General features: G+C 29.7%; 1 protein-coding gene and 1 long non-coding RNA gene across 10 annotated transcripts; both read right to left on the reverse strand.

Moving 5' to 3' along the window:
• Positions 1–104: 104 nt before the first annotated feature.
• Positions 105–9,727, reverse strand: LOC146526851 (uncharacterized). 7 transcript variants are annotated; one of them, XM_085205760.1, is made up of 15 exons: positions 9,570–9,727; positions 8,700–8,809; positions 8,493–8,629; positions 7,869–8,021; positions 7,518–7,613; positions 7,290–7,372; positions 7,013–7,182; positions 6,748–6,884; positions 6,497–6,647; positions 6,233–6,399; positions 5,691–5,827; positions 5,038–5,272; positions 2,861–3,050; positions 2,026–2,150; positions 105–1,530 (listed from the first exon to the last, which is right to left on the reverse strand). In XM_085205760.1, the coding sequence occupies exons 2-15, from the start codon at positions 8,803–8,805 to the stop codon at positions 1,453–1,455; spliced, it is 1,965 nt and encodes a 654-aa protein (XP_085061886.1). In that variant the 5' UTR covers positions 8,806–8,809; positions 9,570–9,727; the 3' UTR covers positions 105–1,452. The 7 variants fall into 7 exon arrangements, with proteins under 7 accessions (XP_085061886.1, XP_085061883.1, XP_085061882.1 ...); XM_085205757.1 differs by having other exon boundaries at positions 8,493–8,632; positions 9,570–9,726; XM_085205756.1 differs by lacking the exon at positions 9,570–9,727 and adding an exon at positions 9,472–9,494 and having other exon boundaries at positions 8,493–8,632.
• An 860-nt stretch (positions 9,728–10,587) lies between these two features.
• LOC146526852 (uncharacterized) lies at positions 10,588–14,328 on the reverse strand. 3 transcript variants are annotated; one of them, XR_014879238.1, is made up of 3 exons: positions 14,104–14,287; positions 13,724–13,959; positions 10,588–13,462 (listed from the first exon to the last, which is right to left on the reverse strand). It is a non-coding gene; the product is annotated as an uncharacterized LOC146526852 (long non-coding RNA). The 3 variants fall into 3 exon arrangements; XR_014879239.1 differs by having other exon boundaries at positions 10,588–12,711; positions 14,104–14,286; XR_014879237.1 differs by having other exon boundaries at positions 10,588–13,959; positions 14,104–14,328.
• Between the last annotated feature and the right edge of the window lie 3,466 nt (positions 14,329–17,794).

Consider the following 17,794-nt stretch of genomic DNA (forward strand, 5'->3'; position numbering starts at 1 on the left):
GACATCTAAATTACATGAAATATACATAAACATGTGAATGACACAGGACTCGATCGTCGATATTTGTTATATTAAAATTGTTAATTTTAAAATGAAAAATTGTATTGGGTAAAATGAATATTCTATTTAATAAGAAAATTACAATTAAAATTGAATTAGCTTCAAAGATATTTAAAAAATATATATTAAATCCAACCTCCTAGTGTGATAATATTGATATGTAATGTAAAAAAAACCATAAAATACCTAAAATGAATTGATGGAACAACATATGCACAATCTAAAGGAATAAAATGCAATTCAAATCAATTTAAATCATTCATGCAAACATTACACATAAAATAATTACAGTAGAATCTTAATTAAAAGTCAACTACTCAAATATTGAAGTAAGTTTCAAGTTTGGTAACATAAACATGCAATTATATAACAATTTTAGATAAAAAAAATATTTTATGCCGATTTGCGTACATCACATAATATAATATAAACAAAATGTAGATAGTTCATGCACCTTCAAATTCAAAGTCTTTTCAAATATTTTTTCCCCACTCCTTCAACTGAACACAATATTTTTTCAATAACACTTTTGGACATATTACAGAAGTACTTACAAATTTCACAAGATTTAATGCTTTAATGTTTGTATGCAATTGAAATATATCAAAAACTACATTAAAATGACAAAAGAGGTTCTAGTTGGAAATAATATGACAATTGTTCCTTGGCAATGATAACTTATGATATAAATTGATAATATTTATCTTTTACTTGATCAACATTAAAATAATTTAATGTTGAAAAATAAAATATGTTTTCATCACTAAACTTGTATATGTCTACTTGGAATCAATCAAAAAATACTAAATGTATTTTACAATAATATATTTAAAATATCACTTTCTCTTGGTCTAGTCTAGACAATGTGCCGACTTGTATTTGTGGATAATAAGTACCAAATTACTATTTGTTCCCAATGACAAAAATTAAAAATGAATGAAAAAAAATGAAATTTTGTAAATACGTCCATAATATAATTCCACTGTTATCTGTGAACATTTCACATACATTATTTAAAATTTTAAAAAATAATAAGAAAGCGTACTGTATATAAAATAAAAAATAAGACTGATTTTAATTGAATTGAATTTGAATCTATTCAATAATATTTGAATTAATTTTAAAAAAGTTCAAAAGTTTTAAAAGTTTTTTAAAAAGTTTAAATCATATTTGTTAAAAAAATATTACAGAAGTTTTTTCAATTTTCCAAATTTGATGTGATATTGCTACTTTTCCTTGTATATAATTTTTCCTTGTATATGAATTATTCTAAAAATAAATATGAAATGCAAGTATAACGTGAACAAACCAAGGAAGTAAATATATTACTATGATATCTGTACCATTTGTATGATTTATACATATAATGTTAAAAATAACTTGATTATTTCATTAAACTAAACGCAAAACAACTTTATCATCATAGGTTATTTCTTCTTCTTCTTCTTCTTCTTCTGCTTCTTCATCCTCCTGAAAATGACAGAATATATTGTTCAGTATAACATACATTTCCATTGTACATATAAATCTATACATAAGAGAGATTCCTCACAACTTATGAGGAATCTATTATTGAGGGCATTTATAGATGTAATACAGAATAATGATTTTTAATTTTTTATGTTTAAAAACATTTGTAATGCATGTTAATTGTCTTTAAAAAGATAATGAAAGTAAATCAGATTGTAATACGACAATTATGTAATTCAAGCGAGCGAAGCCGCGAGTGGGTCGCTAGTATTATACTAAAAAAAAACATATTTTATATTACATGTTGCAGACCACAAATCATTTCGTTTATAAAAAAACAAGTTCTGTTTATTTTCCATAAGAAATATGGGACATCCTTTCAGAAAAACTATACAAGAAAGCTTTAAATAGTGCATTGTTGGTCAATCAGTCATTAAATTACAGAGGAGTTTTATTTTTATAGGTATACTAATTTTCATTTATTTTAATACTAACATCAAAACCAAAACACGTGTCAACATCCTTCTCAAGTTTGATACTCCTTTCCAAGTTCTTCAGCTTGGCTTGCTCGATGAATACTTGTTTTTGTACCATCTCATCATCTTCATTGTCTTCCTCCACTTTAAAATACATTAATAGTAAAAGTTAGGTGACATAATAGCATTGTTGAAATAAATATTTAAAACAATCACATATGTTGGACATAAAGAGGTAAAAGAATGCGATTTATAAAAAGAGAGACAAGGCGGAAACACATTTACGTGCCGCCAGCACTTATAGGTTCCACAGGTATTTAATATGATTATGGACATCATTCGTATGTTCGCGTGGCTCGTGGCGTGAACACCTAGCGGACATTTTATAATTTATTATATTTGAAGCAAAATGAAGAATCTTATTGAACTTGTATCTCAACAAAAAGTTATATATGACTCAAAGTGTAAAGACCACATACATCATTTGATGATGTATATATGTTGTAAACACTGCAAAGGTTAACAAACCGTACCGTACTGTTCAGAAACTACGACAGGGCACGCCACGGCACAACACGTTGGTGTGCACATTCACCGTCACGACAGTGAGCATCACGATAAGCCACGAAACGTAAATGTGTTTCCGCCTTAAAAATTTCCTAAGTTTTCTAATAACCATATAAGAATAGTTTGATTTTTAAAAAGAACGTATGTACAATAAAAAACTATACTACTACTAAAATATACTATAGCAAAAGGCAGGCAAAATGTATTTGTTAATAAATGAAAACAAATAAATAGCTTAAAGTTAATTGGCTATAAGCCAATAAATAGCTTAAAGTTTCAATATGTACCTTGTTCCTCATCAATAAAATCAGGTGCTACAACAGCAACTTGCTGTTCAGAGCCGTCCTCCAACTGTATAACTTCTAGTACTACATACTGCTGGCCTTCACCGTCAGCCACTGTTACAAGCTCACCGCGTTTTAGGTCACCGTTGAGGTCCAGCTTCATTATATCTGTTTCATTGTCTGAATCTTCCGTCTGATTAAAAAGTTATTGGTTATTAATTTATATTACTTGTTATATACGAACATTACTTATTTACATTATATATATTTAATAACAAGTAATATATATATATATATATTTAAAGATATCATTATTATTAATAATATCTAATATTGCAAAGGCAGATTTTAAATTGCATGTGCATGTAGCCTAATTAGTGTACTAATATAACATTCACTTGCTCTTAGAGTTTTATTTTCAGCTTCACGCTGTATCCGGTTTTTAGCAGGGCAGGCAGAGTACAAGAGGGAAATGAAAATATTTCTAAATAATAATTCATTTCTACGAGTGGGTACCGAACTCACAACCGCCGCGCACCACGACAGCCACAATTAATATTTTAAGGCCTATCCAATAAACCAATTACATCTACTACTAGGACTACATTGTTATTAAGTGTTTGGCTACAAGAGCGCGTGCTCATATTTCATTGTTTTGTTTATTAAGTTCATTTCTGTTTTGATATTTTATCATTCAAATATTTCGCTTTGCAGATGTTACAAAGAATTAAATTGGAGATAATAATTACGCTTTACAGAAAGTAAATAAAACCAGCAACTATATAAATTATTAAAATATACATATACACAGTTTCGCTATTTTAATTTGTATATAACGCACTAAGTGGAGTGACAGAAACTCTACTTTTAAAAAAATTCTTTACCCACTTTCCGATTCTATTTGAGCATTGTTTGAAACTATTCAATACAATCATATTTTGTCTACTGAAACTGGGCAAAATAAACAATTTTATTACAAATAATTCCTCAAGTTAGAATCAAATCCACAACAGTTGTGTTTACATTTCAACACCCTAATTTGATATATAAGAATTAAATACAATCACAAACATTTATATTAGAGCAACAAACACAAAAATAAAATAATGTACAGGCATATTACAGGTGATTTCATTGGCAACCAATCATCAAATTAATAATAAATTATCTCAACTGGAGTATAATAAAGATATAACGAGAGTCAGACACATACATGCTATAGAAATTCATTGTAAATAGGTGTAATTTTGAAAGCTCAGCGGTAGTAATTAGTTGCAATGAACGTAAATATAAATTTATTGCTTTAGTAACCTGCTGTTGTCTGTACAATTTTAGAATTGGATAAATAAATGTACTGTTATTTTGAATACGAAATATTATAGTAACATTATAGTTACAAAATTAAGTTATTTAATAAGAAAAATTGGCAAATATAAGTATAAAATATATTTTTACATATTATTGTTTTCTCACAATTATTTGCAATAAAATATATCTTAAAGTATAGTATAAACTAAATTTTTTGATAAGCTTTTAACAAACACTGCATGTACTTTACTAACATACTATATGTTGTTCTAAATTTAATCTCAATGACCAACAGGCCATCGTGGCGCAGCGGCACAAGGGTGTGACTGTAACGCGACGGTTGCGGGTTCGATCGCCACTCGAGAAAGTGAAATATTTATTTAAGTTTATATTTCCATTTCTTCGCTCTGGTGTCGAGGCAACGCGCGGCGTTGAGTTCTGCCACTCAATACACAATGCCACCAGAAAAAGTGGGGAACGGAGTGTCTTAACACTAGGTTCCCTCTACCTACCCTGCTGTGTGGGGGATACAGCGTGAAGCTGATTTAATTTTTGATTTGATTTGACTAATTATCTAGTAAAAAAAGTTAGAAATAAACTCGTTCGAAAATGTAGCCTTCTATACTTACAGATGGAAATAACTAAGAGTTGTGTATGACACAGTAAGTGCCCAAAGTAATTCTGATTGCCAGTACTGTACTGGCGATCAGACGATTAACGTGATGCAATATAGCCTATTGCAAGTCTGCCTTTAAATGGACTATCCAATACAAAAATATTTTTATAAATTGAACGAGTAGTTCTTGAGATTAATTTCATCAACCAAACAAACGTTGCAGCTACTTTTACAAGTATAAAGTAAATATACTAACCCTCATATTTCCATCAACAATTTTAATTTTCCTTTGCCTCCCTAGCTTCAAGGCCAAAGCTCTCTCATGGTGGTCCGACTCGGGGTCATGAACGGCCAAGTGGCGTATCAGGTTCCCTTTGTGCGCAAACGTGCGCTGGCACTCGTGGCACGTGTGCGTCTTCTCTTTGGGCGGCTTCGGCATATAGTTAGGGTTGTGATATAGATTTTGATGACGGCGGAGCAGTTGTTTTTGCCTGTTATGTGGTGTTTATTATAATAAAAATAATTAATAATGAAATTAAAACAATAAGTCGAGGTCGTCAGGCAGTGAGATATTCTGACATTGATTAGATATTGTTAGCATGAAGGTTGCAGGTCGATCCCCATTTGATGTAATTATATTTAAACTACCGTTATTAATACAATAATAGTTAAATTTTTCTTCACACAATGGCTTGAAATTTGTGCAGAAAGTGAGAAATGGAATGTCTTAACAATAAGTACCCCCTGCCTACCCTGCTATAAGAAAAAATCTGTCAGTTGTTAACTATTCCTTGCCAGCTTAAACATTAAACTTAGCATCTCAGTAAAAGTTTTTTGTAAAATTTAATTGAATGATGATAATATGATACTATGATAATAATTCTTTACCACTTAAAATATAACTTATACCTAAAGCATTGATCGCAATGTTCACACGCAAAAGGTTTCTCGTCTGTGTGCTTCAAAATATGTGACTTAAGATGACGGAGAGTTGTTGACGCGTATGGGCATAGTTCACACTTGAAGCATTTCTCGCCTTCGTGGGTCTAAAAATATAAATTGCTAAATTAAAAAAAATTGAAACTAAAATTAATAAACTGTTATGTATGCAGGTATTACGTTCACTTTTGAACTGTCTCAATTTTGAGCATTTTGTTTCAATAGAAAATTCAAGATTTCATTACAGAAAATGAGTGTACACCAAAAATACATTATGATATATTGATCTTAACAATTTTCTCACTATTTGCAGTTTGATGAATTTGATCTAATAAAATATCCTGAAAATTAAGTAGAATTAAAGAAACTGAATAAACTAAATTTATAAAATAATTAATGCCTTCGTTAAAATATCTAACAAAAATTTATATTTATATAAATGACAATATCTCCCTACAAGTATTTTATATATTATAATGCAAGACTTAATTAGAATATAAAAAATACATTACCTTATTATGAACTTTACAAGAATATCGATCTGGGAAGGATTTGCCGCAACGTTTACATTTAAGAGGTTTGTCAGATGTATGGAGTTTCTGCACATGAATACGGAGATCGGTTTTCCTGCCACATTTTGCAGGGCAGAGCTCACAGGCAAATACAGGTTTCTCAGATACTAAAAACATAAGAAAATATTAAAAATACAGTACAAAATGCTAGAATGATAAATATGGTATAAATGAATATGCTATAATAGAATAGTATTTTTTTACCATTGTGGATAAGTTTGTGAGCTTTTAATGAGTTAGATTGAGTGAAGCACATGTTGCAATGTTCACATTTGTACGGTTTCTCGCCAGTATGAGTGCGCAAGTGTCGCTTCAGTTTAAATGTATCTTGAGACGCGTATGTGCAATGTGGACACTGAAACCAAAACAGTTATTAGTAATATTAAAAATTTCATATAATTAGCTCTATTTTGTTATTTTAATTAATAATTATTAAGTTATAATTGTGAATGTACCTGGTATGGTCTTTCGCCAGTGTGGCATCTCACATGACGCCTCAGCTTGGACAGCTCCACTGAGGCATAGTCGCACTCAGTGCATTTGTGTGGCTTTTCATGAGTGTGTCGATAGCGAACATGTCTAACTAACTCTCCTATAACAACAAACATAAATCAATATTTCAATAATAATTGCAAATTTCTGTACAGATCATATAATTATAATAAAAAACAAATGAATGTAAATTTAAAAAAATCTAAGTTAATGTTTAAATTGACATACCTGAGGTAGTAAAAGGACTTTTGCAATACTTGCATACATGTGGTTTCACCCCATTGTGCATATTTACATGATTTTGCAGAGATGCGATAGTCTTAAAGCCACGCTCGCAAACACTACATTTGTGAGGGCGCTCGTCAGAGTGTGATTTCATATGACGGAGTAAAAGATATCTGATGGAAAACATTTTATTATTAGAACTGGCAATTCTTTTAGTATATATATGGGAAGAATAATTAAAGTGAAGTAAATATACAAAACAAACATTACTAAGACTTACCGCCTATGACTTGCGTATGAGCAAAAATTACAAGTAAAATGTGGCCGAAGATATTTCCCTCGTTTTGATGTAGATGACTTTACCTAAAAATAAAATATCAATATTAAATCAGAGTACTCAGTAAAAATCAGTCATCACATTAATCAATATAAATACATAAGAAAAACAAAGTGTAAAACTTTTGATAAGTTATTTAGTAACATATTTTAAGTATAAATTTTTAAGCACCTTGGGTTGATCATCTGCATCCGCATCAGAACCATCATCCCCACCAGGTTCTTCTTCATCCTCCTCAAAATTGTATACATCATTGTTCTTCTCTTTCTGATTAATAAAAACCAATATGTTATATACATTTATGTACATATATGTAAGATACTTAATGCTTTTGTATAGTTGTACTACATCCATAACATTTTACATTAAATATAACAGATTATGGACTAAAGAAATGAAACAATGCAACCCAATGATTAAAAAACCAACACAAAAACAATAAAAACAAAAAGCAAATAAAATAAAAATACTTATAAATGAAGAAACTGAACACACATGACTAAAGGTATATGAAAAGATTACCTGATCCACCTTTATATCAATATTCATAACTGGTTTGTTTTCATCTTGCACAACTAATACATAGCTGACTTCACCATTAGATGACTCTGACGGCACTAGTGTTACTGTTTGATAATTCTCAGCATCAACTAACATTTGAGTTTCTTCTGAAATCTTTAATAATATACAAAAAATAATTATTTATATTATAAACTATGACTATAATTCGAATTTAATTTAAATACAATCAGGGATGTTAAGGATGGAACATTTCAGAATACAGATATTTATATAAGAAAAATACTATATCCGTTTCAGTTAGAATAGATATTAAGTTATTTTGGGTTAACCATTATTTTTGGATAATTTATTGGTTATGGATATAGATATTTGGGAACTTAATTTATAATTGAGTTTGTGATATTTCTTTTTTATTTTCTTCTGTTATCAAAAGTCCTTAGTACTTATTGCTACTTCATGCTAAGTGATAGTGTATCGGTTCGACCTGATAACATACAAAAATCTATAATTTTTGCATATCATATTCAGTTACAGTGATTATTTTTGATTTCTACCTTTTTATAGTTTTGATTATGGTTATAAAGCTCCATAACATCCCTGAACACAATTAAACATGATATTTACCTCTTCACTATCTCTTGTTACCTCTGCAGGTATTGAGACAAGGCTTTGGCTATCTCCAGAGGGCTGATAATAATAACGCCCTTCCTCATCAACAAAATATGTAACACCTGTGTCTGCTTCTTCATCTCCACTACCGTCTACTATAAAAACACACTATAATTACTGAAAAGTTGTTATATTATTATAAAATATTTGTTTATGTATTACCTGTTATCACAGTGGTTGTCTCATTTCGATCAAAAGAGTTTAAATAAGATTGAAGTATCGTCTTGCCTTTGTTAATACCCGTTTCTTTCTTATCTGGTGGTGGCATGGTCCTAAAATAATAATTTATATACTTGCAAATAAAAACATTTAAAACATATTTTAGAAGTTAAGCTAAAATTAAACTTATTAGGTATTGATTTTTTCAACCAATTGAGTTTACCCACACATTAAAGCTATCACAATTTACTCACAAAGGTTTATATTTATAAAAGATGAGTAGTGTATTAGCGTAATAATTGATTATTTGAAAGTTAAAAGTATTATTAGTATAAACATGAATTGTCAACTAATAATAATAAGCAGCAGGTAATATTATAACCATTTGATTACAGTTGTTAACATTGAATAATTGTTATAGACAATTTTAAGGTTATTATAGTGTACGGTATATTTAATCGCTTTGCAATAAGTGCCATAAAATAGTTTTAACTATACAAATACGAGTTGCGATCATAGTGCTATTTTTCTGCTACGAAATAATAAAGGCAATGTCCGCCATCTTATATTTGAGTAACAGTTTACTCAACCATACCCTGAACTAATTTAAAGCATTATTTTGAAAAAGTTGATAATACGCAATCACGACATTATAATAACAAATTACCCTCCACTCATAAAATTGAAATGTAAAGAGAAAGATCACAGACGGCGCTGCCGTCAGTGCTAAACTGATAGAAATAGAAGAGGATTCATAATTTCACATGCACTTTACATATAAAGATACAGCCACGTTTGCTCGATGGACTCAAAAAATCATGGAGGCTTCATCACTTCGCTGGTATTTTTTATAATTATAATGGAAATATATACCTGAATCTTTAAAAGCAGAGCTTCTAAATTTTCTCAACGAGGGCGTTTCAATCAATTCCTTGAAGCCATTGTGACTAGTGTTGCCGATCGATAGTGGACTATCGATAGAATCTATAGTATCGCACCTTAGCATGCGATCGATAGTTCACAACAATCGATAGTATCGATACTGTCGATATTGACGATGCTATCGTTTCCTAGTAATTCAACAGTAGTATCCATACTTCTCTGACTGGGAGATACGATACTATCGATAATATTGATAGTATTGCGTTGTATAGTTTTGTACCCTTTTGAACTATCGATAGTTTCGATCGTTGCATCGATAGCATCGGTCTTTTTAGATTAAAACTATTGATTGCGATACTATCGATAGTTTGGCAACACTAATAGTGACGCTGAAAGTACAATAATATTGTCAATAAAGTACATATTGTCAATAATGTTGTGTGTGTGCGTAGACTTCTAGAAATATTAATTTGCTACTGCAATATCAAAAGTTGTGGCTTATTGTCAATAATATTGTGCGTGTCCGGGCGCGTTTCAATATTTTAGTTGAAAAAAGATTTCAAAGGAGGCGGACATAAGAAGCTTTTTATTGGAAAATTAAGAACAATTAAAAATAAATAAAAATCAAAATAAAAAAAAATTAAGAAATAAATAAATTATTATTATTAATTTATTTAATTTAATTTGGTATAAAAACCAATATATTATATTCTTAGATTGATATTGGAAATTAAACGATCTACCCAAAATGTTTAATGTGCCTTTTTGTTGAATCTGAAATGACATGACTATCATAATTACAAAAAAATATCACAAAATAAAAAAATATGATAAAATTCATAATATTATAATATAAAAAATATTCATAATATTATGAATTTTATCTAGTAATATGTTAAGACATAATTTCTTTATAAAATATCAATAATCGTCTAGAAAATATGTGGCTATATTCAAATACGCCTCGACTTTTTTTTCTTTTTGAGTAATAAAGAAATGAAATTAAATATTCCTTTAGACATTCTAAAAAAAATTCTTATTTACACTTTAATCTTAAGTAAGATTTTTTTTTATTATATGAAACTTTAAACTATTTTGACTATTTTACAACTTTAACATTGAATAATTTCATTAATAATATTTAAATGATTAACTCCGCTTTTTTTCTCATCCCACCCCATCCCAGTCTTTGATCCATTGTTTCTTTCTTGATTGTCTTTTCTTTGTAAATAAATTAAATGCAATAACTAAGGCGACGGCTTTTTTCTTTCTGTCCATTTTAGATTTAACCCGTACGCATACACATAAAGCTACTGAGCGACTGTCAGATTTTATGACGAAATATTGTCAATAATATTGGGTAGTATGCAGGGCCATCTATCGAACAATATTTTTGCCAATAATATTGTGTGTGTGGCTAGCCTAATGGCGGACTTCAGCTTCGTTGTACTAAGATTGTAGAGCCTGAGGTTCTCACGGCCATCCTGCTGTGTGCAGGATACAGTGTGGTGCTGATAAAATGAAATAATAAATTTACTTCCCATAAGACACTTTTTTGCATTCAACAGTTGGTTGCAAATGCCGTTTATTTTGCTGATTTTGTAGTTAGTAGTTGCAGCTTACTATAATATGCTAATTGATTGATTTCTCGATATATGGGTATATACGCGTTTCGAGCGTGCCAGTTGAGCACAAATAATATGCTATAATAGTTATTATATAGTTATTATATATTGTTTACAATATAATGACATTGACATAAGTGACAACTTCTTGATATTTCCTGTAAGGACGTTGCGCTCACACTGACGCACTGTAACTTGTATGGCAAAGGCACAGAACCATTTACTCAAAGAATATTCACTTCATACTAAAAAATGGGTGACAAAACGAAGCTGCTGCCATCTCTGTGCGTGCCCAACAAAACACAATTTGCGGGAAATTTAAAATTTGGCTTTAAATCGATTTTTATTCAAAAGCCATAATTATTACTCAATTATAATATATATAAATTAAAATAATTTGAAGTATTATTATTTAAATTATGTAATAATACCTCCAAATGATTTTGAAAGAGTCTGAATAATTTATGGCACAATAATAAAAAAATAATGCAGAAATAAAACTAATAAATACCTTACATTTTCTTTATTGCTTATAAAAATTTGGTTTAATTATATTTACACAAATAGTATTTCTGCAAAACAATTAAAATATACTGCTAAAGATTACAACATTGCTACAAGACAAACTTGCCCTTATATGTTAAAAACAATAACAATTTTAATTTTTATAAGAAAAATAGATCATAATCTGCAAAAAATATATAATTTATATATTTATTAACCTATAAGATTGCAGGCAGTTGTACTTGATTGTTGTGTTATTGAATTTCTTTTTTTTAAACAATTACAGACAAAGATAAAATTAATAAAGTAGGTATAATGAACTTAATACAGTGTTGGTCAAATTAAATCTAACATTAATATACAATTACTTATTTTTAATATATCTATTTTCCTTTTTAACAATTTCTCATAATCTGCAAATTGTCTATTTTTAACTAAACAAAATCTTTTTACTGTCATGTGGAAGACACTATTACATATAAAATCAACATTTTCTTTAAGATGTTCCTCACATTGGGCAAGAAAACTAAAATTTACATCTTTTTCCAATTTACGGATTGCAAGTTTTTTGAGGTTTAAAGAATATTATAATGTTTTGTATAAATTATTGCAGATTGTGTCAGTTCTCAACACATAAAATCTTATAAAACTTTCAGATACATAATTTAACTTCTTTTTAGCATTATCATATTCTTTGAAGTCCATAAAAGTGTACAATAATATATTATCGGTGTGTTTCAATTTTAAAACTCTTTTGACCAATCACAAAGCTTGCATTGGGGCGAGCTATGACAAATGTACAATTTTCAAAAAAGTCATACATTTTCAAATGATTGATTTAGAGAAAAAAGACATACATTTTCTTCAAATGAAGAATTGTCAGTCATGTTGGTATAGTGTGGCTGCCTTTCTTTCGGTCTGCAGAATCACTATTTCAGCAGCTAAAAAATTAATCCATATAAATCCTAAATTTGCAGTGACTGTTGCCTCTCCAGGTAGCAATCCTGAAAATAACAAGAGTTAATAAAGGTCAGGTTACAGAAACTAAAATCAACATATCATTGTTAGATGAATCTTCTTGATTAAGCAATTAAAAGAAAATTAAAGAAATTGTTTAAGATTAATGTAATTTTAGTTGTAACTATTCGTATTTTTTTAAATTTATCTGTGTTTACGTTTTAAAATTGTTAATGAATATTTAATATTTTATTTTTACATATATATATAAGATTGGTTTTAATATTAGATAATGCACAACACAATGAGATTCATCTAAAGAAAAGAGATTTATTTATTAAATATTACATTATTCTTATACAAATATAAAACTCAATGAAAAATCTATACTAATATAATAAAGCGGAAGAGTTTGTTTGTTTGTTTGTTTGTTTGTTTGAATGCTAAGATCTCTGGATCTACAGGATCGATTTACTTTGTTTTTATTTTGTATGAAAGCTGCATTCTTCAGAAGTGCTATAGGCTATATAATGTTACATTACACATATATACTAATAAATTAAAATACTTTCTAATTTGACATGCAATTTATTCTGCCATGTTAATAACAACCGTCGTCGCTACGCGACCGCGTCCGTTACCGCGTCATTTTGATATTCATCCTTATGAAAATAAATATAATAGTCACTTTTAGCATTTCATCTAGATTGAAATTATATTTCTATAGAAATTATATTCTTATATTTCAAGCAGGCGTAGCCGCGTCCGGGTTCACTAGTTAACAATAAAACTTCTAACCTAAAAAAAAGAGAATCGACAATTAAATGTCCATGCACTTATCCTCTTCTTAATGCTTTTTCCAATGATTGCACTGAATCACACACAAGAAATAATTATAATTGACATGAACTCTTATATTCAAATAATTTAAAAGAAAAGTTTGTTAGAAACATCTATTTTAAAAAAATGGCAGCCACGGCAAGCGTCTATCTCCAATGCTTATTGACAGCTTAAAGATACAACTTTATCTAGAGTAGTTAATACTTAATGATTACTTACCGGTGTGAATGTGTATTCTGTTGCTATGTGGACCACCAACAGTAGCATTATTTATTTTTTATTAAAGTATCCTTTTCTTTGTTTTGATTTGCTCTTGTTTTACATATCTAAGTATGAGTGACTAAGATATGACAGATTTTCACAAAATAATTAATATTTTACGTACATTTCCATCAACTATATAAGGGCAGCAAATTTTTCCTGGCTTCAATTCCGTCCTTGGCCTAGACTCCACCCTAAAATGATATTACATATTTTTAATGATATATACTGCTGTTGGTATACAATGTTTTTATAATTGTGAAAGTTTTAAATTTTATAGTATGTTTTGAGACCATAGTAAAGTAGATAGTAATAATGGAAATATAAATATTACATACCTTATAATAATAATTTAATAAACAACTTTTAAACACCGCATAAAGGTAAACATTTAGTTCTGACAGTAGACACTTGAAATCCTTCAATTGACATAAGTACTCGATAATTATAGATAACAAAAGCCGAGTGTCTTCTACTCTAACGTAGAACTACAAGATGTAGAAAATTAAAGTCGGTGTTGCTAGTACAAATTTTATTGTTTTCTCTTTTTAGCATAAACGTTAATAATTGATTATTGAACCTACATTTTATATTTATGCCTATTTTTAATTTTAATATATTAATTCTATCCGTTATTTTAAAATAAAATAATTTTAAAATAACGGAACGTTATTTTAAAATAAAATAATTTTAAAATAACGGAACGACATAAAAAAATGTTTCAAGTTTAAAATCAATATAAATAAATTAATATAAACTATTTAACCTAACAGCCCAAGATCCCAGAGCCGTCAGACTTACGTCATTTTAGCAAAGCTGAAATTTTGACAGCTATTAGTCTAATATGTAGTTAAGGCAATAATGCCAAATGCCAAACTCACTAACTTGAAAGTGGGATTCTTTCAGAGGTAGTGGTAATAACGGCATATCTCTGTCTGGGAAGATGAATGAACCATCGGATTAGTCTGTCTAGAAATAGTCCGTAAATAATATATTTAAAATTAAAGCTTGATAGCTTAACGTAATTTGTCCCAATTTTAAACAAGACGTAGAGGGTCTGGTAATAATAAATATACATTTTTTACATCATTCTTAAAAACATATTTAAAACGAGCGTTGTTACTTTAACTTAGCTGGACGTGTACCGCGAGTTGGCGCTTTCTCTGAAAGGTCCCCACATTCAAGTTAGAGAGAATGCATACAGTCTGGCAACATATTAGACTATTAATTCTCAAAATTTCAGCTTTGCTAAAATTACATAGGCTCGGGGGCCCTGGTATTTCAGTCTATAAAGAACTATACAATAATAGTTACGCTCGACGATGATTGTTTTAAAGTGCATTGAGCTAATACTTCCGCTGACCGGCATAACCGGCGGTTCGAATCATTTTGCATGTTATATGAACGTATACGATATTATAATAATGAATGAAAATCACTACATCTATTTTGCACAGCACGAACTGTCATCATCATTAGCAGCCATCTTTTGTCCACTGTTGGACATAGGCCTTTCCCAATTCTTGCCGCCACACTCGATCTTCAGCTCTTCGGACCCATGCACGCACGAACTATGTATCTTTATTATTCAGTTCCGTTCAGTTCAATAATAATTTTACAGAAATTTTCTTCTTAATACTTTTTATGGTATTTGTTGTATTCTAGTAAATAGAGGAACATAGACACATATGGACGAGGCATAACAGGAACCCCAGGCCCAACATATACAGGTAAATATATTCACTAGCTGTGTTTTGTTTTCGCTAATATTCATCGCATAATTTCACTATTTTGGATACATTGATACTTATGTAGGTACTTAAATTAACATGTGCAATGGCGGCCTTATCACTGCAAGTGATCTCTTACAGGCAACCATTAAAAGTGCAGGACTTATGCAAGAAATTATAGTAAGGCACAAAAAGTATTACTTAACAAAGTAAATAAATATATATATATTTATTTAATAAACATACATACAAATATAAAAACATACACACAAAATACATACATACACATAAATACATACATACATATTAAAATAATACGGAAATGTATATATATGTCGGAGAAAAAGGTGTAATATATATTAAAAATAAACGAGTATAACCTCCGACCATGCCTGGCCTTTGGTTCTACTCGAAATACTAAATTAAATAAATAAGTAAATCTAAAACAAATAAATAAACCAAATAATAACTGGAAACATAGTAAATTACAAGGAAAATAATAACAACATTTTCTTATTCTTTAAATGATGTAAGACTTGGCAGTGCCTGGGAGTTGTGACGGACCCCAGGCCCAGGACTAGGCTTAAGGGTCCCTTACTCCCTTGAGTCCCTTGAGCGTAAAACGCCCGCGCGGCCTTTTATAATCTAACAATGACGCTGACAACGTTGACGCGTCCAAAGTGGCGCCACCGGAAACTGACAAATACAAAACCATCAATTCTATATTTACAGCATTTTATTAACTTTAAATGTTATTTCAAATTTTACTCCTTAAAACATCTTTTGTAATTAATTAACTAATTATGAATTTATTCTCAATATTTAAATATTATTATCACCAACGTCGACATATGTTATGAGACCTTATTTTAAATATTGTTCTAAGTAGTAATTTTTAAGCCTACGCTTAAAAATATTTACTGACGGAGATCGTCTAACTTCAACTGGCGGCGCATTCCAGAGTCTAGACCGTTTGGACAGTAAAAGAGTCTCCATAGCATTTAGTGTGACAGGGGCACACAACATGAGTGGGCATAATCAAGTATAGGGAGAAGAAGAGTTTGAGCCAATGAGATTTTATTTAGTCTTTAATAATAGTAGGTTCTTCCATCTTCTCAAACTTCTTATAGCACAAAAGATCTACGGCTGATCTCGGCAATTTGAGTCGACCAAGAAAATGTGCTGTCCATTCTGACTTCTAAGTTCTTGACACTATCACTAACCTCTAAGCAGACATTGTCAAAAAGAATTTGAGGGAGATTTGATTTTATTTTAAATAATTGCTTAGGATGCCTAATTGCCCAAATATACATAGGTACATTAGATTTACTTGTGTTAATAAATAGTCCGAACGATTTACTCCAAGAACTAATTAATGGTAAATTGGAATTAATTTCATCTATCGCTCTGGGTGTGTGTTATTGCTACTGTATTAATAATTCAGCGTGTAAAAATGTGTAAAATATACTTCAAGCTGGAACTATTGGAACTGATGTGAAATGGCGCGTTTATTATGCGTAATAATTTTACAATAACATTAGGCAAAATCTGTTATATCAAGATTTGTCCGTAATAGTGAAATAGAAAAATGTTTTCTTTTATTTTTTTAAGTTTTTATCTCTTTCTTTTTTACATTATATATAGTTATACCTTAATAAATCAGTATCAAGATTAAATTTTAAGGGGTTCCGTACCTCAAAAGGGAAAAACGGAATCCTTTTAAAATCACTTTTTTGCCCATCTGTCACGACCATTTATCTCAAGATCGCGAGGTGGTATCAAGCTGGTGAATGATATAAAATATCCAGGTCTACGAGCGCGTCCCTTCCACCACAGAAAAAATTAAGCTTCTAAGAATAAAAAACAAACCATAAAATTTTGTTTCGAGGCAATTTAAAAGAGACCTACGAAGTGCGTACGACTCAAATCTACGTAGTGTCCAGAGTCTACCAATTACCTAGCTTTATACATAGATTTTAGGTTATAATGATAACCAGGTATACTAGCTAGGCGGCCACTGAAAATCTGCGTTGGTAGTATTGAGTATTGTTGATCATATGCGAACAACTATGCTGAGTGGCCTACTCATTTAGTATGTATAAAGCATTAGATATAAGTGTTATTTGTAATTTTATTTGCATTCTTGTTTTTGTTATTTTGTCTGTATGGCAGTTGTTGCAGTTAATATAAAGTTTTAAATAAATAATTTAAATGCGATATTTTTTCTGTACTAATAGTAATATGTTAAAACAAGTCGTGTGTAATTTATAATATTGTTAACAAATTTGAGTAAAAGTCA

Source organism: Heliconius melpomene, chromosome 21 (genome assembly GCF_056956725.1).
Source record: "Heliconius melpomene rosina isolate 202511_hmr_F chromosome 21, ASM5695672v1, whole genome shotgun sequence".
Classification (NCBI taxonomy): Eukaryota; Metazoa; Arthropoda; class Insecta; order Lepidoptera; family Nymphalidae; genus Heliconius; species Heliconius melpomene.

Coding starts and splice junctions, on each gene's coding strand:
- LOC146526851 (XM_085205754.1), bottom strand. Junction 6,400..6,496: donor TCACAAACTTATCCACAATG/GTAAAAAAATAC, acceptor TTATGTTTTTAG/TATCTGAGAAACCTGTATTT. Junction 3,051..5,037: donor TTGTTGATGGAAATATGAGG/GTTAGTATATTT, acceptor CTTTTTAATCAG/ACGGAAGATTCAGACAATGA.